This window comes from Meles meles, chromosome 1 (genome assembly GCF_922984935.1).
Source record: "Meles meles chromosome 1, mMelMel3.1 paternal haplotype, whole genome shotgun sequence".
Lineage (NCBI taxonomy): Eukaryota > Metazoa > Chordata > Mammalia > Carnivora > Mustelidae > Meles > Meles meles.
In genome coordinates, this window is record NC_060066.1 from 165,458,823 (window position 1) to 165,482,864 (window position 24,042).

The 24,042-nt window shown below is 37.2% G+C and overlaps 1 protein-coding gene across 4 annotated transcripts in view; it reads right to left on the reverse strand.

Moving 5' to 3' along the window:
* The window catches only part of ATG4C (autophagy related 4C cysteine peptidase), an 84,448-nt gene that overhangs the window by 54,406 nt on the left and 6,000 nt on the right, over positions 1–24,042 (reverse strand). For 3 of the 4 annotated variants that reach the window (XM_046026763.1, XM_046026745.1, XM_046026736.1), the window contains exon 2: positions 7,290–7,429. In XM_046026763.1, the coding sequence (XP_045882719.1) occupies positions 7,290–7,365 (76 nt within the window). In that variant the 5' untranslated portion in view covers positions 7,366–7,429. Of the gene's footprint in view, positions 1–405; positions 502–7,289; positions 7,430–24,042 lie in introns of those variants that run through there. The other variant, XM_046026753.1, reaches the window with a different exon arrangement.

The following is a 24,042-nucleotide window of genomic DNA, read 5'->3' on the forward strand; positions in this document are numbered from 1 at the left end:
TAATTTTAGTTCCTTTTCAAACAGGTCACAATGTTCTTACGGTATAAAACTTAAAAGTACAAATTCTACTCCAGTTTCTCTGACATTAATCTCTTTTCCCAAATGCAACAAATATTACCAATTTCTTATATTTCCTTCCATCTTAGATAACTAAAATATTTAAAGAAATTGAGTATTCCAATGGAGTAATTTAGGGACAAAGTAACAAAATACACTAGTGCTTTTGATAAATGTGTATTGAAGTTTCCTGGGGAAATGTTATAACCCCATCAGCCACCTGAGGATCTCTGAAACAGTGAATAAAGCTTTCAGATATCCTTCCAATTTTCTTCCTACTAAACTGTATGTATCTAAAAGGTAGTATCTTCTCAGGTTGTTTTTTTCCCATGACCCTGAAAGCATGACCTGAGCTGAAACCAAGAGTCTGTTGCTCAACCAACTGAGCCATCCAGGTGCCCCTCCTCTTGGTTTTTTATGGTACCATTAGTAGTTCTCGATTTCCTGAAAGAAAAAAAAAACCTGTCCATTACATTCCTGAATATTCTCAAGTATACGAAATTCCTGACTGCTAATGGTAGCCTTAAGAGCCGCTTCTGAAATGCAAGAGCATATAAACAGAAAGAATCTGAAATTGGGAGTCAACAGACTTAGGTCTGCTTTTTTTTTTTTTCTTTCTTTTTTTTGACCAGCAAAGCAAAGTTTATTAAGCGATAGTAAAGTTTACTGAATAGAAAAGCTCCTGAGGGGTGCCTGGGTGGCTCAGTGGGTTAAGCCTCTCCTTCCGCTCAGGTCATGATCTCAGGGTCCTGGGATGGAGTCCCACATCGGGCTCTCTGCTCTGCAGGGAACCTGCTTCCTCCTCTCTCTCTCTGCCTGGAGATCAAACCCAGGAATCAGGTTTTCCTGCAGCCTGGATTACTGCAGTACTCTCCAGAATGATTTCTGTGCCATTAGTCTTTCTTCACTCTAGCATATGCCACATGTCACTGCCATATTAATCTCCCTGTGGCTCAGTTTTGATTAGGTAACTCTTTAGTCCAAAAACCATCCTCAGTGACTCATTACTTAACAGATTTATTATGAACTTCTCAATAATACTAAAGAGTTTCCAAAATATGATACAAATTACCTTTACAGCCATCTTTACCACTACTTTTCACCTATACTCAAAGTGGGGCTTGCTATCTGGGTCCTACTACCATGACAAAAATGTCCTCTTCAATATCAGCCTATCTAAATCCTACTTCTTCTGGCTCATGGATGCACTTTTAAGCCATTTTTTCCTTTTCTCACTTGGTTTTGATGTTCTTCTCTGAACTCTAATGGGAAATTAGTATTCACTGGCCACTTACTGTATACCAGGAACTAGACCACGTACTTTACAAACATTATGTCTTAGAAATATTATTAGTACTGTACTGAAATAATTCTAATCCCCAAAATACTAATAACTCCCTCCCCTCCAATGGCATTTCTAAGGCAAATTTTAAGAACTTCACAAAAACCTCAAATAAAAGGAAATAATCTTTAAGGAGGAACTTCTATGCTTTAACCCCTGCCTACCCCTCTTAAAAGTTACCAGTCCTTCCTCAAGAAAACAAAAGTTGCGAATCTAGTTTCTGAGAGCCTGGGGCACTGCAAGGATCCACATTTTACATGAGCACAGATTTACAGTGTTTTAAAGCTCAACCATCATTCATATGGTACATACTCTTACTTTTGTATTTCCTGTGCAAATCCTGGCAGGACCTAACCCTCATAATAGACTGAATTCCTTTAATACTCCATGATGCGAGGTACATAAAGATGACTTAGGACTTCTGATAAGGCCCAGCCATTTTCCTCTGTTTTTCCACAGGCATGTCAGAGCTGAATTAGACCAGTATGCCAAGTAACTAGTTTAAGTTCTTTTTTTTTTTTTTTGATTATTTAGTTTTAGCTGACCAATTTTCATTTCCTCTTTTTAAGCATTGTAAGCAATGTACCACAATCTCTACCCTAGCTTGTTGATGCTGAACCAGAACTCTCTGGCTCACAGAGATGGAAAAATGAAGGATGTAAAATCCATAGAAGTATGGGATAACAGAGTCTGGAGCATAGGAAAGAGCCATGAGTAAGAAGTATGATCATGAATACGTTCTTACACATATTGAAAAATACATATTCATCAGAATTCTTCATACTCAAGTATATATTTTTATTTTATTCTTCAATTTCCCCTACTTTTTACCTCTAAATCTCAATTTATAGCACCAGAGAGGTGGGACAGAGACATACTAAATGTCATTATGATTTCTAAATAAAAACTAATTAAATAAAACTAAATAAAGGAAGTAAGTAAATTTGGCCAAAAAGCCATTAAAGAAGTTGACACAAGGTAGTTACTGTCTATGAGGGGTGAGCATTGACCAGAAGGAAGAATGAAGAAATTTTCTGAGGTGAAGGAAATTTTCTATATATCAATTAAATTGTTAGTTTCATAGATATAAACATGTATCATACTCTGCAAATTGTATACTTATGATCTGTTCATCTCACTTTGTTACTTTTCTCTCAATTACAAAAAGAAATTAAGAGATAAACTAGAACAGTGTTTGAGTTATTTGTTCCTGTTTAATAAACCACTCCAAACTTAATAATTTGAAACAACTTTTTTTCTTGTATCACACAGTTCTGTGGGTTGACTGGGCTCAATTGAGCAGTTCTCCCACTGGTCATGCTTGGAGTCTCTAATATCATAAAAATCAGATGGAGAGGGGCGCCTGGGTGGCTCAGTGGGTTGAGCCACTGCCTTCGGCTCAGGTCATGATCTCGGGGTCCTGGGATCGAGTCCCGCATCTGGCTCTCTGCTCAGCGGGGAGCCTGCTTCCCTCTCTCTCTCTCTGCCTGCCTCTCTATCTACTTGTGATCTCTGTCAAATAAATAAATAAAATCTTAAAAAAAAAAAAAATCAGATGGAGAGGCTCAACTGAGACACTGCACTGGCCAATGCCTTCTCTCTAATATAGTCTCAAGACCTTTCTTCTTTATGTGGCCTCTCCATGTGATTTCTCCAGCTGAATACCTAAGCTGGTTACATTAACACTTCAGAGCTCCAGAACAGAGCAAGCAGAAGTTGCCTCTTAATGACCAGCCCTAGAATTGACAGAGCCTCACTTCTGTCTCATTCTATTGGTTAATATAAAGCACAGGCCAGCCCAGACTCGACGAAAAAAGAAACAACACAAATGTGATTGAAGATCCTTACTAAGGACCATCTTTGAAGCCTAGCTACCATAAACAGAATATTATAAAAAACCCTACAGTCCATTAAGTCAGCAACTTGAAAATCACAAGGCTTTAAAAGATGCAAACAAGCCAAAAAACATAGAAATAACAGGTGACAATGATTTTCTGGAGGATCAAAAACACACAGAAGGATGGTTTACTTATTACTATTTTATTTTTTTTAACTTTTTTTCAATTTCTATTTTTTTTAAGATTTTATTTATTTGACAGACAAAGATCACAAGTAGGCAGAGAGGAAAGCAGAGAAAGAGGTGGAGAAGCAGGGTCCCCATTGAGCAGAGAGCCTAATGCAGAGCTTGATCCCAGGACCCTGATATCATGACCTGTGCTGAAAGTAGAGGCTTTAACCCACTGAGCCACCCAGGTGCCCCTACTTATTACTATTTTAAAAAGGAAGTCAAGTTTACATACCTTACAATGTCATGTAGATAAAAGAAGGGGGGGGGGGGGAAAGCAAAAAATGAGTTTTACAAAAAAGTAAGGTCCAAAGTCTTTTTTTTTTTTTAAGATTTTATTTATTTGTCAGAGAGAGAGAGAGAGCACACAAGCAGCCAGAGGCGGAGAGAAAAGCAGGCTCCCTGCTGAACAAGGAGCCTGATGCAGGACTCTATCCCAGGACCCTGGGATCATGACCTGAGCTGAAGGCAGCAGCTTAACCGACTGAGCCACCCAGGCGTCCCAAGGTCCACAGTCTTTCAAGTCTTCAGTGCTATGCCATTTCTAGTTCTTTCTTCATCACTTCATAATACTGACATTGATAAATAATCCTAATTATGTTTACTGTATTCAGAAAACAGCAAGACTGGGGAGCAAGAGAGGCTGGGTTTAAATATCAGTTTCAAGAGTTATAACTTAGATATATAACCATGAATATGTCCATTAATCTCAGTTTTCTCCCATCCAAGTACTAACCAGGCCCGACCCTGCTTAGCTTCCGAGATCAGACGAGATCGGGCATGTTCAGGGTGGTATGGCCGTAGACTAATCTCAGTTTTCTAATGAAAAAAAAATCCCAGAAAGATATCAATTTTTTTAAGAGTTTATTTATTTATTTATTTATTTATTTGACATAGAGAGAGAGAGTGATCACAAGTAGGAAAAGAGGCGGGCAGAGGGAGAGGGGGAAGAAGGCTGCCCACCAAGCAGAAAGCCTGATGCGGGACTCAATCCCAGGACCCTGAGATCATGACCTGGGCCGAAGGCAGAGGCTTAACCCACTGAGCCACCCAGGTACCCCACCAGAAAGATATCTATCACAGAAATATATGAGATTTACATAAGTAGGTACATAAATTATCTACAAAATGCTAATATGCTAATGGGCATTCAATCAATGTTAGTCCTTCCTACACCACCCATATTACACAAATTCTAAGCAAGGAAAATACATAAAACATTTTAGAATGATTTTCACCAGTAAAATCAAACAAAGAATACTACTTCATAACTTGAAGCTATCTAGACCACTTAGTTACCCTGAACTACTATCTAGTACCTATATGACAATTTTTCAACTTACAAATGAAATCTTCATCACACAACCTATTCACCAGATTAAATGGCTTAAAAAGAGCATAAACCTCTATTTGCAGATGAACAAGATCCTACATTCAGAAAATCCTAAGGAATACACAAAAAACTGTTGGAGCTAATAAAGTAGAACACCAAGCTTACAAGACACAGGATCAGATTACAAAAAGCAATTGTATTTCTATATACCAGCAATAAACACACTAAAATAAAATTAAGAAAATCATTCATTTTAAAATAGCATCAAAAAGAATAAAATACTTAGGAATAACTTTAACAAAAAAGTGCAAAAGTTATATGTAGAAAACCACAAAACGTCATTGAAAAAAATGATAAGCCTAAATATAAGCAAAGACATCCCATGTCCATGGATTGGAAGACTTAATATGGCAATACTCTTTTAAGATGGCAATACTCTGCAAGTGGCTCTACAGATTCCGTATCAAATCTATATCAAAATCCCAGCTGGATTTCTTATAGAAATTGATAAGATGATCAAGAAATTCATATAGAAATGCAAGGGATCCAAGAAGAGCCAAAACAACCTTGGAAAAGAAGAACAAAGTTGGAGGAATCACACCTCCCAGTTTTAAATTTTACAGAAAGCTAAAGTAATCCAGAGAGTGTAGTACTGGCACATGGACAGATGTGTAGATAAATGGAACTGAATTGCAAGTCCATAAATAAATCTCTACATCTGTGGTCAACTGATTTCAGACAAGGGTAACAAGAACATTCAAAGGAGAAAAAAATGGGGCTGGGACAACTAAATAGCCACATACAAAAATGAATTCAACTTATAACTCACATCACAGGCAAAAATTAACTCAAAATGGAACACAGACCTAAATATAAGAGCTAAAATAATAAAATTCTTAAAAAGAAACATAGGTACAAATCTTCAAGATCCTGATTTAAGCAACAGTTTCTTAAATATGATATCAAAAGTACAAACAACCAAAGAAAAAAAATATATAAATTGGATTTCATCAAAATTTGAAAGTTTTGTGCTTCAGGGGACATTATCAAAAAAGTGAAAAGATAACCCCAAAATGGGAGGAAATATTTACAAACCATGCATTTATTTGCTAAGGGATTTGTATCTAAAATATACAAAGAACACTTATAACTCAATAATAAAAAGATAACCCAATTAAAAAAAGTATAAAGGATTTAAATAGACATTTTCCAAAGAATTATAAAAATAGCCAATAAGTATATGGAAAGATGCTTAATGCCATCATTCGTCAAGGAAATACAAATCAAACTCCGTGAGATACTTCACACCCACTGGAATGACTCTAATAAAAAAGATGAACAGGGAGCCTAGGTGGCTCAGTCAGTTGAGCATCTTATTCTTGGTTTCGCTTAGGGACACGATATCGGGGTTGTGAAATCAAGCCCTGTGTCAGGCTCTGTGCTCAGCACAGAGTCTGCTGGAGATTCTCTCTCCCTTGCTCTCTGCTCCTACCACTCATGCTCTCTCTCTAAAATAAATCTTTAAAAATTTTTTTTAAAAAACATGGACAATATGGGGCAGCTGGCTGGCTCAGTCAGAAGAGCATGGGACTCCTGATCTCCGGTTTGTGAGTTTGAGCCTCATACTGGATTTATAGATTACTTAAATAAATAAAAGACTTAATTTAAAAAAGGATGGACAATAGAAAGTGTTGGTTAGGATGCAGAGAAATTCAGAACTTCGAACACTGCTGATGGGAATGTAAAATGGTGCAGCCACTTTGAGAAACAGCTTGGTAGTTCCTCAGAGTTAAACTTAGAGTTAACATATGATCTAGCAATTCTACTCCTAAGTATATACCCAAGAGAACTGAAAAAATATATTCACACAAAAACTCATATACAATGTTCACAGCAGCACTATTCATATTAGCCAAGAAGTCAAAAACAACCCAAATGTCCATCAACTAGTAAGTGAGTAAAGAAAATGTGGTATGGCCATACAATGAAATATTATTCAGTCACATAAAGGAATGAAGTAGTGATACATACATGCTACAATATGGATGAATTTCAAAAACATTATGCTAAATGAAAGGAGCCAGACACAAAAGGCCACAAGTTGTATGATTCCATTTATATAAAACGTCCACAATACCCAAACCCATAGAGACAGAAAATAGACTGGTGGTTCCCAGGGGCTGGAGAGAAGTAGGGAGCTGCTAATGGGTCCAGGATTGCTTTTAGGGGTGAAAAAAATGTTCTGGAATTAGATAGTGATGATGGTTGCACAATCTTAAAATATATTAAAAACCACTGAATCATAAAAGGGTAAATGTTTTAGTATGTAAATTATATCTCAATTTTTAAAAAATCAGTGTCCATAGTTTTCAAAATTCAATGTTTATATTCATTCAAGAGAAGCTTAAGCAATTGTGAGTGACTTAATAAGGCAGATGATACATGTCTTCAAATATTTCTTTAGATTTATACAATTTTCAAATGATACTTACTATATTTCATGTTGTTCCAAGCAGATATAAATTTAGTTTTTAGCTTGTCAACTTCATCTGTTCCTGTGGCCTCCATATTCAAATTCTAAAGAAAAAGCCATCACTTGATTGCATTCTTCTATAAAGTTGTATCTTTAGTGCTAAAAGAAAAAAATTAAAGAAAAATAAGTCATGAGTATATATTATATGGTATATTACTGCTTAAGTTTTACATATGATTAATGCAATTTGAATACAATTTGAACTGCAAATGAGCAAACCAATTTCTATTTTACATAACAGGATATAATATATTCTATAAACACTTTAATTACAAAAAACATCAAATACCAAATACACAATAAAAATTACCATACAAAACCAAACAATAACATCTTCCAAGTACTCACAGTTAAGAACAATAAGTTAGTTAGTGAAACAATTCTGCTTTGGTGCTTGTGAGACTATTCAAGATTTGTTTTATTTGTAATGACGGAAGTTGGTTTTAAGTCTCTCAAGAAATGACAACTGTCAGGCACCTGGGTGGCTCAGTTGGTTGAGCATCTGCCTTCCGCTCAGGTTGTAGTTCTGCAGTCCTGGGATCAAGTCCTACATCGGGCCCCCTGCTCAGTGGAGAGTCTGCTTCTCCCTCTCCCTCTGCCACTCCCCCTGCTTGTGCTCCTTCTCTCTTTTTCTTTCTCATAAAAATAAATAAATAATTTTTTAAAAAAATAAATGAGAACTATCTTCAGAATGGAGAACTCCACCTAAAACTGATTAAGTCACTACTTTCATATAAAACCTAAAGTTTTGTTTTGTTTTTTAAGGCATTTCCCCCCTATGTCAATACTGCAGCATCTTTTTTTTTTATTATTCATTTGACAGACAGAGATCACAAGTAGGCAGAGGCAGGCAGAGAGAGGAGGAAGCAGGCTCCCTGCTGAGCAGAGAGCCCGATGTGGGGCTTGATCCCAGGACCCTGAGATCATGACCTGAGCCGAAGGCACAGGCTTTTACCCACTGAGTCACCCAGGCACCCCAATACTGCAGCATCTTTTAAATGCTGCTAAAAATAGAACGGCTTAGGGGCACATGGGTAGCTCAGTAAGTTAAGCATGGGACTTTTTTTTTAATTATTTTTATTAACATATAATTTATTATTAGCCCCAGGGGTACAGGTCTGTGAATCGCCAGGTTTACACACTTCACAGCACTCACCATACCACACACCTTCCCCAATGTCCATAACTCAACCACCCTATCCCTACTTCCCCCACCCTCAGCAACCCTCAGTTTGTTTTGTGAGATTAAGTGTCTCTTATGGTTTGTCTCCCTCCCAATCCCATCTTGTTTCATTTATTCCTTTCCTACTCCCCAAGCCCCCACCCTGCCCCTCAAATTCCTCATGTAAGATCATATGATAATTGTCTTTCTCTGATTGACTTATTTTGCCCAGCATAATACCCTCTAGTTCCATCCACGTCGTTGCAAATGGCAAGATTTCATTTCTTTTGATGGGTGCATAGTGTTCTATTTTATGTATATACCACATCTTCTTCATCCATTCATCTGCTGATGGACATCTTGGTTTTTTCAGTTTGGCTATTGTGGACATTGCTGCTATAAACATTCAGGTGCACATGCCCCTTCAGATCACTACATTTGTATCTTTAGGGTAAATACTCAGTAGTGCGATTGCTGGGTCATAGGGTAGCTCTATTTTCAACTTTTTGAGGAACTTCCATGTTGTTTTCCGGAGTGGCTGCACCAGCTTGCACTCCCACCAACAGTGTAGGAGGGTTCCCCTTTCTCCACATCCTCGCCATAAGCATGGGACTCTTGATTTCAGCTGAGGCCATGATCTCCAGATCCTGAAATCAAGCCCCATATGGGGCTTTGAGCTCAGCAGAGTCTGCTAAAGATTCTCTCTTTCCCTCTCCTTCTGCCCCTCCCTTCCTTCTCCCCCAACCTAGCTCACACACCCCATCTCTCTCACAAATAAATAAATCTTTAAAAAAAAAAAAAAAACAGAATGGTTTAAATCTACAACAGAAGATTTTTTTTACTTTAAAATAAGAATAAATGTAGCTCACGGATATTTGTTTTATAACTGACTTGTGGGAAAGTTGAGATGTGCAATATAATCTGAAAGAGGAACAAATTATATGTTAAAATGCTTGTGCTTATTTGCAATAATTCAGATAGTTTACTTTTCAAGAAAAGAATGCCGCACAGAAAAAAAAAAAGAATGCTGCACAGAACATTGCCCTTTTAGGGTTATAAATATCTACTCAAAAGTATAGATACATTTAATTCTCTAACAATAGACATTCCATTTTAAAGTATGTGCTAAAAGCTACTAATTATACAGAACAGTTGAGGCAGGAGAAAGCCTGGTCTGTTGGAAAAGTTGTAAAGTCAATGTTACTAGAGCACAATAAATCCAAAAAGGGGGCTTGAGTTGTGGCTTGAGTTGTGACACGGGCCAGAGCACACATACTCTTGTACACAATGCTAAGAATTTTGTTTATCCTAAGAACAATTGGTTTCAAACAGGAATATTAGAATCTGATTCTGTGGGTTTGGCTCCCAGAGCAGCACAATGAATAGACTGAAAAGGACAAGAGTACATTCGAGTTTACTAGTACTGTACAGGACTAGAAGGGAGAAGATAATAGCTTCGAAGGGAGCAGTAGAGAGGGAGAGAATGAGACATACAAAGAAATGTGTCAAAAATTCAATGTCCTGGTGATTAAATGCATATGGAAGGCAAGAAAGGCAGCTTTGCCAGAGATACACCCATATTTCGGGCTTGTGAAACTAAATAAAAGGTGCCAACCATTGAAATAGGAAGCATCAGAAGAGGGTTAGGTTAGAGGCGGAAGATCATGAATTTAATTTATATGTAGTTTGAGATATATCTAAGAGATATGTTAAAGAATCATCCATTTATTTAATTATTCAAAAATTATTGCCAGGCACTCTTCAAGGCAATGCAGATACAGCTTAGGACAAAAGCAGTGGAATACTTGCTCTCATGGAGCTTACATTCGTGATACATTCTAGAGAGGCCAACTAGGCAGTTGAAAATATAGATCTCGAGCTTAAAGGTGAGGTCTGAGTGAGAGCTATTAATTTTGAGAAATGCTGATGTATAAATGAGAATCAGAGCTACAAACATGTTCCTCAATGACTTTGCCTTATGTTTACACCTCAGCCTTGAGAATATCCAAGGCCCTTTAAGAAATTACATCTGCCCTTTTATGTAGCTTCCACTCTTGCCACTCCCTCACATGCACCATTCACTGAAGGCATTTTTAATATATTAAAGCTTCCTAAAATGGACATGCTTCCATGTCTTTGCATGTGCTGTTCCCTCCACCTAAAAGCCCTCCCTGCTCACCCTCAATTTTGACTACCTTATTATCATGAGTTCCTAAGACCCAGCTTAAGTTTCACCTCCTCTGGTCAGACTTATAAGATTTCTACCCACCTCCATACCTCAAATTAAAACAGATGTCCTGCTATTAGCTCCCAAAGGATTCTATGTCCTCCTCTATCATGGCATTCATCATACTGTATTATTATTACTTCTTACCTCTTACACTAGGTGGTCAACTTTTTGCATGTCCTTGAGTTCTGCCTGGCATGTGATTAGTTCTCAAAATATGTTTATTAAATGAATCATGAATAGATAAATTAATAAGGTATATCACTAGTAGTCCTCTAACAAGGTGTAAAAGTCTATCAATTGGAAATTTTTTCACTGACACCTAGAAAAGGAAAGAAAATTTCTTCCAGGGGTGCCTGAGTGGCTCAGTCAATTAAGCATCTGCCTTCAGCTCTCTCCACTTGTGCGCTCCCTCCCTCTGGCAAATAATCAAATATTTTGTTAAAAAGAAAAAGAAAAATCTTCCTCCAGAAAATTGCATAATTTAACAAAATTTGGGAAAGTAAGGAGAAAGGTTTATAAAATGTGCATCCACATGACTGATTACATATCCATTAAAAATATCCCCAGAGGGGTGTCTGGGTGGCTCATTTGGTTAAGTGTCTGACTCTTGATTTCAGCTCAGGTCTTGATCTTGGAGTCATTAGATCAAGCCCTGCATTGGGCTCCGAAGTCAGCAGAGAGTCTGCTTGAGATTCTCTCTCTCCCCTCCTCACTCTGCTTCTTCCCCTGCTGTGCGCTCTCACTCCCTCTTGCTCTAAAAAATAAACGGGTTATTTTAAAGATTTAATTGTCAGAGAAAGCACAAGTTGGGGAGTGACGGGCAGAGGAAGAACAGGCTCCCTGTTGAGCGAGGAGACCAATGTGGGACTGAGCCACCCAGATGTCCCAATAAATAAATTTTTTTTTTTTAAAAATGCCACCAGAGCACCTGGATGGCTCAGTCAGTTAAGCATCTCCCTTTGGCTCAGGTCATGATCTCTGAGTCCCTTGATTGAGCCCTGCATCAACCTCCCTGCTCAAAGGGGAGTCTGCTTCCTTCTCTCCCTCTGCCCCTTCCCCTCGCTTGCACTTGCTCTTTCTCTCTTTCAAATAAATAAAATCTTTTAAAAAATAATTCATTAAAAATAAATAAATAAATAAAGTCTCCAAAAGTTTGTGATAAGGGGGAAACACTAGAGAATCTAAAACATTATGCATCATGATTCTAGCTGAAGAAGTGGCAGGGAAAGGGTTAGAAAGAAATAAAAAATTGACAAGTTTCTGTGGATGTAAAATTGTGCGAGGTTATTTTTACACCACTACTGCCCACCTTTTCCAAATCTTATACAAAGAACAGATGTAACTTTAAGAATTTAAAATTTTTTTTAAGATTTTATTTATTTATTTGATAGACAGAGATTACAAGTAGAGAGGCAGGCAGAAAGAGAGGAGGAAGCAGGCTCCCCGCTGAGCAGAGAACCCAATGAGGGGCTCGATCCCAGAACCCTGAGACCATGACCTGAGCCGAAGACAGAGGCTTTAACCCACTGAGCAACCCAGGTGCCCCTAGAATTTAAAATTTTTATTGTTAAAAACCCACCTTGGGCGCCTGGGTGGCTCAGTGGGTTAAAGCCTCTGCCTTCGGCTCAGGTCATGATCTCAGGGTCCTGGGATCGAGGCCCGCATCGGGCTCTCTGCTCAACAGGGAGCCTGCTTCCCTTCCTCTCTCTCTGCCTGCCTCTGTCTACTTGTGATCTCTGTCTGTCAAATAAATAAATAAAATCTTAAAAAAAAAAACAAAAAAAAAACCCCACCAACCAGAGTGCCTGGGTGGCTCAATTGGTTGAGCATCTGACTCTTGGTTTTAGCTCAGGTCATAATCTCAAGGTCATAGGACTGAGTCCCACATTGGGCTCTGCTTGACATTCTCTCTCTCCCACTCCCTTTGCCCCTCCCTCCCCTTGCTTGCTCTCTCTCTCTCACATAAATACATCTTCTTGGGGAAAAAAAAAAAGTCACCAACCACAAGTCTTCTAAATTCAAAATATTTAAAATAAGGGAATATACACACATTTTCTTTCTAAGTCAGAAATAAAGTAGGTCATGGGGAAGACTTTGGTTCAAAAAGCTTGCAGCACTGGTTACCAGGAATACCCTGGACAGTCTTTAAAAAGAATGTAAAAATGATCTGTTAAAGTGGGTGGGAGGAACATAAAGACAAAGATATATAATAAATAGCTAGCCAAGGTAAGATGCTGTGACAGATTCAGAAATTAATGAGAAAAATTTTCAAATCTCAAGGAATTTAGATCCCTGGTGGTCTAGTGGTTAGGATTCGGCGCTCTCAAGGAATTTAGAGTAGAATAAATTGTTAGGTTATTCCTTTATTATTTTTCCTCAAAATTCCTGCTTTATTGACTATTTACTCCAAATAACTATACCCCCCAAACATGAAACATTTAAAATGTTTTGTAGGGACGCCTGGGTGGCTCAGTGGGTTAAGCCGCTGCCTTCAGCTCAGGTCATGATCCTAGGGTCCTGGGATCGAGTCCCACATCGGGCTCCTTGCTCAGCCGGGAGCCTGCTTCTCTCTCTCTGCCTCTGCCTCTGCCTGCCACTCTGCCTGCTTGTATGCTCTCCCTCTCTCTGACAAATAAATAAAATCTTAAAAAAAAAAATGTTTGTAACATATCCTTGACTATGCTATAAGAATACTTTTATTGCCATTGTACATAGGGTAGATGAGAATAATAAAATTATTATCATAATGTCAAAATAGTTAAGCTGTTGCTAGTTTAATAATTCACACACAGTTGACCCTTGAATAATAGACATGCAGGGTTTGGGATGCTGACCCCTGTTTAGTGAAAATCCATGTGTAACTTTTGACTCCCCCAAAACTGAATTGAATGTCTCTACTATAAGAAGAGCTCCTATAAATCAATTAGGGAAAAAACAACCAAATAGAAAAAAAAATCTGTGCACTCTAAAAGAAAAAGACAAATAAAAATAGGAAAATATTTTCAAATTTACTAAATCTAAATAATGCACATTAAAGGAATTTCATATTTTTTCATCATCATAAGAGGTGAAATTGGTGAGCCTGAAGAAACAAGTATTTTACATCATAATTTCTCAAATAATAAAGTCCATGAGTACAGAGAATATGTCTTGTTCACTACTGTATTCTCACACCTAGCACACAGGTGTGCTAATAGACACAAGTATCTGCTGATGACAAAACTATGGTATGCACATATTATGACATAGATCTATATTTATTACCATAAAAAGATATCCGGGGAGCATCAACATACTTGCTAAAACTGTGAGAAGAAATAGATAATTCCTCTATTAAGGTTGGAGACTGTAATACCCTTCTAACAGAAAGAAATACAGGGCCAGCATGCAGAAAATCAGTAAAGACAGTGTTGAATTGAATAGGGCCATCAACCAACTAGACAGAATTGACAGACTACTTCACTCAACAGAAACAGATTACACATTATTCTCAAGTTCACATGGAATGTTCACCAAGATGGACAAGATTCTGGACCATAAAACAGCTTTTGACAAAATTTTTTAAATTTGTCATTTATGAATAGAAATCATACAATATTATTCCCACTGAAATGGAATTAAACAAGAAATCAATAACAGAAAGTTAGCTGGAAATTTTCCAAACACTTGGAAATTAAATAAAATACTTCAAATAAAACAGGGCCAAATAAGAAATCTCAAGAGAAATTCAGAAAAGTTTTTAACTGAATGAAAATGAGAATACAATTTAAAATTTGTGAGATGCAGAAAATTCTCTTAAAATTTACAGGGAGGGGCGCCTGGGTGGCTCAGTGGGTTAAAGTCTCTGCCTTCGGCTCAGGTCATGATTTCAGGGTCCTGGGATCAAGCCCCGCATCGGGCTCTCTGCTCGGCAGGGAGCCTGCTTCCCTCTCTCGCTGTCTCTGCCTGCCTCTCTGCCTACTTATGACCTCTGTCTGTCAAATAAATAAATAAATAATCCTTAAAAATTTTTTAAAAAAGATTACAGGGAAATTAATAGCACTGAATACATATATTAGAAAAGTAGAAAGATCCAAAATCGATAATTTAAGCTTCCACCTTAGGGAACTAGAAAAAGAAGAACAAATTAAATCTAACGTAAGCCAGAAAAAAAGGGAGGGGTGGAAGTAACAAAAATTAAGGCAGGAAGAAAGAAATCAGTAGAGAAAATCAACAAAACCAAAGCTAGTTCTTTGAAAAGATCAATGAAATCTATAAGCCTCTAGCCAGGCAAAGGAAAAGAGAACATACAAATGACTAACATCAGAAATAAAACAGGAGCCATCACCACAGATCCCATGGACATTAAAAGGACAATATGGGAGTATTATGAATAATTCTATGTGAGCAAATTTGGTAATTTAGATGAAATGAAGCAATTCCTCTAACGACACAGTTTGCCAAAAACTCACACAAGAAATAGACAATTTAAATAGACTTATATCTATTAAAAAAATCAAATCAATAATTAATAAACGTCCAAAAAAGAAAGCATTGGGTTCAGATGGTTTCATTGCTGAATTCTATGATATATTTAAGGAAGAAATTATACTAATTCTCTACAATGTCTCCCAAAAGATAAAAGCAGAGAAAATACTTCCTAACTCATTCCATGATGTCAGCATTACCCTAATACCAAAATCAGACAAAGACATTATTGATACTGGCAAAAGAGCAGACAAACAGATTGACAGAACAGAATAGAGAGGCCAGTAATAGATACACATAAATATAGTTAACTGGTCTTTGACAAAGGAACAAAGGCAATACAACAGAGCAAAGAGCCTTTTCAATAAATGGTGCTGGAGGGGCGCCTGGGTGGCTCAGTGGGTTAAAGCCTCTGCCTTCGGCTCAGGTCATGATCCCAGGGTTCTGGGATCGAGCCCCGCATCAGGCTCTCTGCTCTGCGGACAGCCTGCTTCCTCCTCTCTCTCTCTGCCTGCCTCTCTGCCTACTTGTGATCTCTGTCTGTCAAATAAATAAATAAAATCTTTTAAAAAAAAAAAATGGTGCTGGAACAACTGGATATACACATAAAAAAAAAAAAAAAAGGAGATAGAATAGATCATACACCCTTCACAAAAATTAACTCAAATTCATAGACCTAAATGTAAAACACAAAACTATGAAAGTCCTAGAAGATAACATTGAAGAAAACCTAAATGACCTGTAGCATGGCAATAACTTTTTAGATATAGCACCAAAAGCACAATTCCTGAAAGAAACAACTGGTAAGCTGGACTTCATTAAAATTAAAAACTTCTCTGTAAGAGACAATGTCAAGAGAATGGAAGGACAAGCCACAGACTAGGAGAAAATATTTGCAAAAGACACATCTGCTAAAGGACTGCTATTCAAAATACACAACAAACATTTAAAACTCGGGGCGCCTGGGTGGCTCAGTGGTTTGGGCCGCTGCCTTCGGCTCGGGTCATGATCTTGGGGTCCTGGGATCGAGTCCCGCATCGGGCTCTCTGCTCGGCGGGGAGCCTGCTTCCCTCTCTCTCTCTGTCTCTGCATGCCTCTCTGCCTGCTTGTGATCTCTCTCTGTCAAATAAATAAATAAAATCTTTAAAAAAAAAAAAAAAAAAGTATTAAAAAAAAAAGAACATTTAAAACTCAACAATAAGAAAATGAACCACCTAATTTTATTTTTCTTTTAAGATTTTATTTATTTATTTGACAGAGAGAGATCACAAGTAGGCAGAGAGGCAGGCAGAGAGAGGGAGAAGCAGGCTCTCTGCTGAGCAGAGAGCCCGATGCGGGGTTCGATCCCAGGACCCTGAGATCATGACCTGAGCCGAAGGCAGAGGCTTAACCCACTGAGCTACCCAGGTGCCCCGAACCACCTAATTTTAAAATGGGCTGAAGACCTTAACAGATTCACCTCACCAAAAAAGATATAAAGATGGGCAAATAAGCATACGAAAATATGTTCCACATGTTATCAAGGAAATCAAATTAAAACAATGAGATAGCACTACATACCTATTAAAATGGGCAAAATCCAGAACACTGATAATACCAAATGCCAGCAAGGATGTCAAGCAATAAGTACTCTCATTCATTGCTGATAGGAATGCAAGATGTTACAGCTACTTTGGAAGACAGTTCAGCAGCTTCTTACAAAACTAAACATACTCTTAAGCATATGATTCAGCAATTGTGGTCCTTGGTATTTACGCAAATGAAATAAAAACAATCCACAAAAACCTGCACACAGATGTTTATAGCAGTTTTATTCATAACTACCAAACTTGGAAGTAACTAAGATGTCCTTCAGTAGGTGAATGAATAAATAAACTATAATCCATCCAGACAACAGACTAACTCAAACACTCAAAAGAAATGAGCTATCAAGCCCATAAAAAGGTATTAAGGAAAACTAAGTGTGTATTACAAAGTGAAAGAAGCCAATCTTAATCAAACTGTATGATTCCAACAGAATGATATTGTGGAAAAGGCAAAACTACGGAAATAGCAAAAAGATCAGTGTTTTTGAGGGATGGGGGCAGTAGGGGCAAAGAATGAGCAGGAAGAACACAGAGGATTTTTAGGCAATAAAACTATACTCTGTAGTACTACAGTTGTAGATACACGTCATCATACATTAATTTACACCAAAAGTCAACCCTAATATAAACCACAGAGCTGGAGTGATAATGATGTGTCAGTGTAGGTTCAGTGGTAACAAATATATCACTCTGGTACAGGATGTTGATAGTGGGCAAAGTTCTCCATTTTGTGGGACAGGAGGGATATAGGAACTCTGTCTGCTCCATCTTGCTATCTATCCCAAACTGCTCTAAAAAAGTAATGTTTAGGGGCACCTGGGTGGCTCAGATAGTTAAGCATCTGCCTTTGGCTCAGGTCATGATCTCTGGGTCCTGGGCCCAAAGGGGAGTCAGCTTCTCCCTCTCCCCCTGCCCCTCCCCCTGCTCATGCTCTCTCTAACTTGCTGTCTCAAGTGAATAAATAAAATCTTTTTATAAATAAGTTAATTAAATAAAATAAAAAATAAAAGTTTACTAACTTTATAGAAGGTGAGGAAAAGGAAGAGAGAATAGCATGAATACAATTTACATATCTATGTGTATATACTATATATGTATATACAGCTGCACACACACACACACACACACAAATATGCAAAAACAATGTCTAGAAGTCCATGCTAAAAGTGGAACTAAGAGATGAAATGTCATCTTTTATTTATTTTTGTACTTCTCTTTATTTAAATTGTTTACATTTAATGTTTACATTAAAATAATATTCAAAAATAAATTGCTCAGATTAAAAACAATACAGGAAATTACAAACATGCCTAAAACTGTTTGACTAAGAAACCTACAGAGAACACATTCTATTACAAAATCCAAAGCAGCTTCTAAGAAAAATAAAATGCTGAGCCAGTGCTTTTTCCTTTTTAAGATAAACAATGTTATTCTTCCGTTCTTAAAGACATCAGATTCAGCAATTTAGTCATGTAGAAAACATAACTTCCTCAATGCAATTCCCTAGGGTAGCTCTGGCTGAATAAAATGACTGGGAGGATATCCCTAGTTAATTCATAATTTTTTTTCCTCCTTGAAATAATAGTAAGACTTGGAAAGAGGAAAAGGAATAAATTAATAATTGAGTCCATTCAGTCTATTAAAATGTTTTTTATACTGATGTGAAATAAGCCAAGAAAAGGCAAGACAAACAGTACTTTTAGTTTAACTACAGATTAGCAAAAAACACAATCGAAACCACAATGCACTTTAATAGTAGTACCATTAAAAAGTCTAAACCATCCTCACCCAGAAATTCCCTTCCCAAGCTTTCTTGATTTTTAAAAAATTAAAAATGAATTAAAATTCATTCTACTAGGTATAAAGTGAAGTGATGATTTACCCATTACCTAGTATATTTGTCTCTTTTGTTACCTGAAATACCTGGTTTCACTGCTCCAGTGATCAAGCTGATATGCCAGAATTCTTGTTGAGTTTATGTAATGTCAGAATCTTAGTCTAGAAAACCATCAAAATAACATTCTTCACAACTTCCACTTTTTTAAGAGTGTATTTATTCATTTGAAAGAGAGAGAGAGAGGCAGGCAGAGGGAGAAGCAGACTTCCTGTTGAGCAGGGAACCCGATGTGGGACTCTAACCCAGGACCCCAGGATCATGACCTGAGCTGAAGGCAAATGCTTAACCGACTGAGCTACCCAGCTGCCCTTCCAAACACTTTTAAGAAGGGATTTATGGTTAAAAGGGGGGGGGGGTATGGTTTTTTTTCTTTTTTTTTTTTTAAGAAGGGATTTATGGTTATTTCCTAAACCTTAGAGAAATTAGTAACTTTTTCAAGTAGACTTTCTTTATTAATGGATACTACAATAAATCTTACCATCCACCATTCCCATATTTCTGTTCACTGCTTGCCTTCTGACAAATCCATTTTAATTAAAAAATAGCAATAAAGAGGAGAAATCTCTATTTTATTTTATCTTAGTAAACATAAAGCTACCAGATGAGGTTTATTCCTAAACTTTACTATTTTAATGATGTGAAAAGCAGAGTGAACATTGAGCAGAGTTCTTTTGGAAAGCAGAGCTACATTTGATATGAAAATCATTGATTGAGACCCTGATGTCATTTTTAGAGAGTCACTTTTCTAACCATAACCATGCATTAAGACAGTCAATAAATTATAAACTGATGAATGTAAAGGGTACTCAAATCAATGTCCCTGAAGGGCAGATGAAGGTAATCAGCCTCTCCCTTATGGCAATAGATAGAAGAATATTTTATCCACTGAGAATTTAAAGCCAAGAAAAAGCTCCTGACAGAACTTTAGGGACTGACTCTACAGAATATATCTCAGTCACATAGTACAACCGACAAAAACACTGCAGACTTTACAGGATTTGCGTATGCTTGGGCATCTTCCCCAAATGGTATTCTGCAGCAAGATGAAATATAGATATTGATTTAAAAATTTTTATGTGCTTTTAGCTATACCATCAAATAAAATGAACTGTGAGGTCCATTCTAAGTTTTCATCTACTGTAACCTTTTCTACCTGCTTGCATTTTTTTTTCCTGCTTGCATTTTTAGTAACAAATATTAATCCCTTGTCTGACCTTGAATGTCTCTCAATATGTTGGTCTGTCATCTCTGCTCTCTTATTTCTCTCCATCTCAGTTCTTTGTCTGCAGAAACATCAATTACTGTATCCATTTCTTTTTCCCTCTTTCCCTATATTTGCCAGTCTTCCATCTTCATACACTGAACGTGTTGTCTAAAAATGTTGTTTGTAAACCCAGCATGTTTATCTCTTTTAAAAAGTCACAAATATTAAGAAAGGGAGAATGCTGGTAATATTTATTTGAATTGTCCTCTTTCAGAGCTGTGGGTTAGGCAAAGTAGATGGCAGTAAGAGTTAAAAAGTTGAGCAAAGGAACAGCAACATAATAAGGGCAGGACTCACATATTCAGAAACTGGCTTTTAAAAGAGGGATAAAAGAGCTTATAGCAAAAAGATTAATAAGGGACTAATGAGAGAGTTTTACCTCAAGAATACAGCTTCTAAACATTCTTTTTTTTTTTTTTTTTTTTTTTTTAAAGATTTTATTTATTTATTTGACAGAGAGAAATCACAAGTAGGCAGAGAGGCAGGCAGAGAGAGTGAGAAGGAAGCAGGCTTCCTGCCAAGCAGAGAGCCCGACGCGGGACTCGATCCCAGGATCCCGAGACCACGACCCACTGGGATCATGATCACAGCCGACAGCAGAGGCTTTAACCCACTGAGCCACCCAGGCGCCCCAGCTTCTAAACATTCTTAAAACTCCTCAGGAATACACCCTCCAGTTAAAAACACTAAATCAATACACAGTTTCTTTACAATGATAACTCAATATGTACTAGCTGTGCTTTATTCTCTTAAATAAAAAAAGAAACTAAGTACTCTCCCACTCCTCCTGATTGTGCTCTCTCTATGTCAAAATAAATAAAATCTTAAAAAAAAAAAAACCTCCATTTGTGCAGCATGGAGTACTACACATTCACAGATTATAAAGTTGTCATCATAACCATCTAAATGGGATATAAAGAGTTTAAGTGACTTCAATCACTACTTAAAATTATAGTGAGAAGTATTAATGATATCTGGGTTGTCTGAAGCATTCCTTGATCTCCCTGATCTTATCTCTAGGAAGTATATAATATTTACTCTAGCTTGAGAAATAAATTTTAATTATGTCAGGTAACCTCTGACTGGTCCAACGTATCTATAAATGTTCGGAGCTTCCAAAGCAACTTTGCAAGTGGTGAAACATGCAGTCTGCATAAGAAAAATACAGGGTCAAATTACTTAATCATTAACAAAATTAACCTAACCTCTACAAGAACTGAAGGATGTCAGAATCTCAGGATTGAAAGGGAATTTACAAAGTATCTAGTTAGCCAGTAAGTCGTAGTATTAATAACAGGTTTTAACCATTTTCCCGTATAATACACTCCAATCTATCCCTAATCTTCCCTATGAACAATAAAAGAAAAAGTGTAAATTTAAAAGATTAAAAAATATATCACTCCCGGGCGCCTGGGTGGCTCAGTGGGTTAAGCTGCTGCCTTCGGCTCAGGTCATGATCTCAGGGTCCTGGGATCGAGCCCCACATCAGACTCTCTGCTCAGCAGGGAGCCTGCTTCCCCCTCCTCTCTGCCTGCCTCTCTGCCTACTTGTGATCTCTCTCTCTCTGTCAAAAAATAAATAAAATCTTTATAAATAAATAAATAAATAAATAAATAAATAAATAAATATATCACTCCCATCCCCAGGAATCTAATCTGCTATCTGGTTCAAACTCACTCACTAATTATTAATTGGGTTCAACCACCCATATAATAGCAAGATTAAAGTACCCTCAACAATTATGTCTATTGTTAAATATTAATGCTTGAATTGTATAATCGGTCAAAAGAGCATTGTTTAAAATGTTCACAAACACAATTGTTTTGGCTTACAAATGGAATTGTTTGATGTCATTTTCCCATTTCTAATTTTAAACAATAGTATATCAATTTGAAAATAAAGCTAAGGGTTTAAAGCTTTACAAAGATTAAAAAAATGTTTATTTTCTACCTGATATAACTGTTATAGAGTTCCCTATAACAATATACATATTATGATAAAGGTTTAAATTATTATGGCTACTTTAGTCATTTTACCGAATACAGAATCTATTAAAATGTAGTTTAGTAGGAACTTTATATTTTAAGCTGATAACAAAATCACAAAGAAAATATAATATAAATAACTTTGAACACATAATTTGACTCTAGGTCTTTAGTGGGATACAGTCTAAGGACATAAAATGGCAAAGAAATCTTTAATTGGTAAATCTGTTGTTGGAGAGAGTACCACTATAGTAATATCAAAACTATCTTAAGTGTTTTACAGGAGAGATTAGATGAGTAAATATACTGATACGGTTTTAAATCAGAATTCCCTGTAGGAAAAGGGAGATAAAATATGAACTGCCAGAAGCTGAAGATGAATTCTGTGGTTCTGAGTATGAATTAAGGTATCTTATAAGTATGTGTGTGTGTGCATGTTTGTATCCTAAAAGCAATGTACTCCAGTAGCAATGAGTACATTCAATGCCCAAATCTTGTTTCTGAGTACCATTTCCCACTAAACTGAACAAGGACTCCATGGTAAAATGACTAATCCAGGTCTCAAGCAGGGAATTTACAAGGTGAGCCTGGAACTTCTTATTGTACAAAAAAATAAGAATGTGCCCAGATACCAATGTGAATGCCAGTTCCTTTGGCAAAGGCCAAAGAAACTGGCTTGAACTTGATTAATCAAATTTAAGATAATTTAATCATCAAAAGAATAATGGTGGGGCACCTGGCTGGCTCAGTCAGTGGAGCATGAAACTCTTGATCTCAGGGTCATGAGTTCAAGTCCCATACAGGGTGCGGAGCCTACTTCAAAAAAAAAAAAGAAGGAGCGCCTGTGTGGCTCAGTTGGTTAAGCATTGGCCTTCAGCTCGGGCCATGATCCCAGGGGGATTGAGCCCTGCATCAGGTTCCTTGCTCCACAGGGAGCCTGCTTCTTCCTCTCCCTCTGCCTGTCACTCCCTCTACTTGTGCTTTCTCTCTGTGATAAATAAGTAAATAAATCTTTTAAAAAGAAGAATGGCAATAGATTTATAGCTGATAATTTTTTTTTTAAAGAATCCTTGGGTACATAGTGACACTAAAATAAAAGGAAAGAGGAGGAATAGCTCTTCTTCAGAGAAGATAGCCAGCAAACATGTAGGATTGAGAGAACTGGAAAATCACTATCTGGCAACCACCAATGCAACGACTGATTAAGGTAAGAATGATCCATGGCTACTAAAACCAAGGAGAGGAAAAAAAAAAAAACTGTTGAAAGTATTACCCCCACAGATTAACTATTAAGTTCAAAAGGGAAAAGATCACATTAGGATGTAGAAATTTGGCTAACCTAAGTGACTGATCTTAACATTACCAATAATGGGACAAACTGCCATTATATTCTTCCCGAAGTGGTGAAATGGAAAGTTTACAATATCTCCTACTTAACAGTCATGAAAAAAAAAATTTAACCTGAAATTGTGGAGAAACAACCAGACAAATTCATTTTGTGAGGCATTCTACAAAACAAAATGGCCTGGACTCTTCAAAATTGTCAGTCTTGAAAGACCAAAAAAACAAAAAAGGAAGGAGGATAAAGAAAAGATGGGACTTGCTCTAGATAGATGAAAACAGACACAATTAAGAAAATTCATAATCAGGGTGCCGGGGTGGCTCAGTGGGTTGGGCCTCTGCCTTCGGCTCAGGTCATGATCTCAGGGTCCTGGGATCGAGCCCCGCATCCGGCTCTCTGCTTAGTAGGGAGCCTGCTTCCCCCTCTCCCTCTGCCTGCCTTTCTGCCTACTTGTGATCTCTCTCTCTCTCTCTCTGTGTCAAATAAATTTTTAAAAAAAAAATCTTAAAAAAAAAAGAAAATTCATAATCTCTGATTGGAAGTATTTTTTTAAAAGATTTGAGAGAGAGTGCAAGCAGGGGGTAGGGGGGAGCAGAAGGAGAGGGACAAGCAGACCCTACACTGAACACAGAGCCCAGTGTGGGGCTCAATCCCAGAACCCTGAGATCATGACCTGAGCAGAAACCAAGAGTCAGATGCTTAACTGACTGAGACACCCAGGTGCCCAAATTGTAAGTATTTTTTAAATATTTTTTTTAAAGCTATAAGGGACATTACTG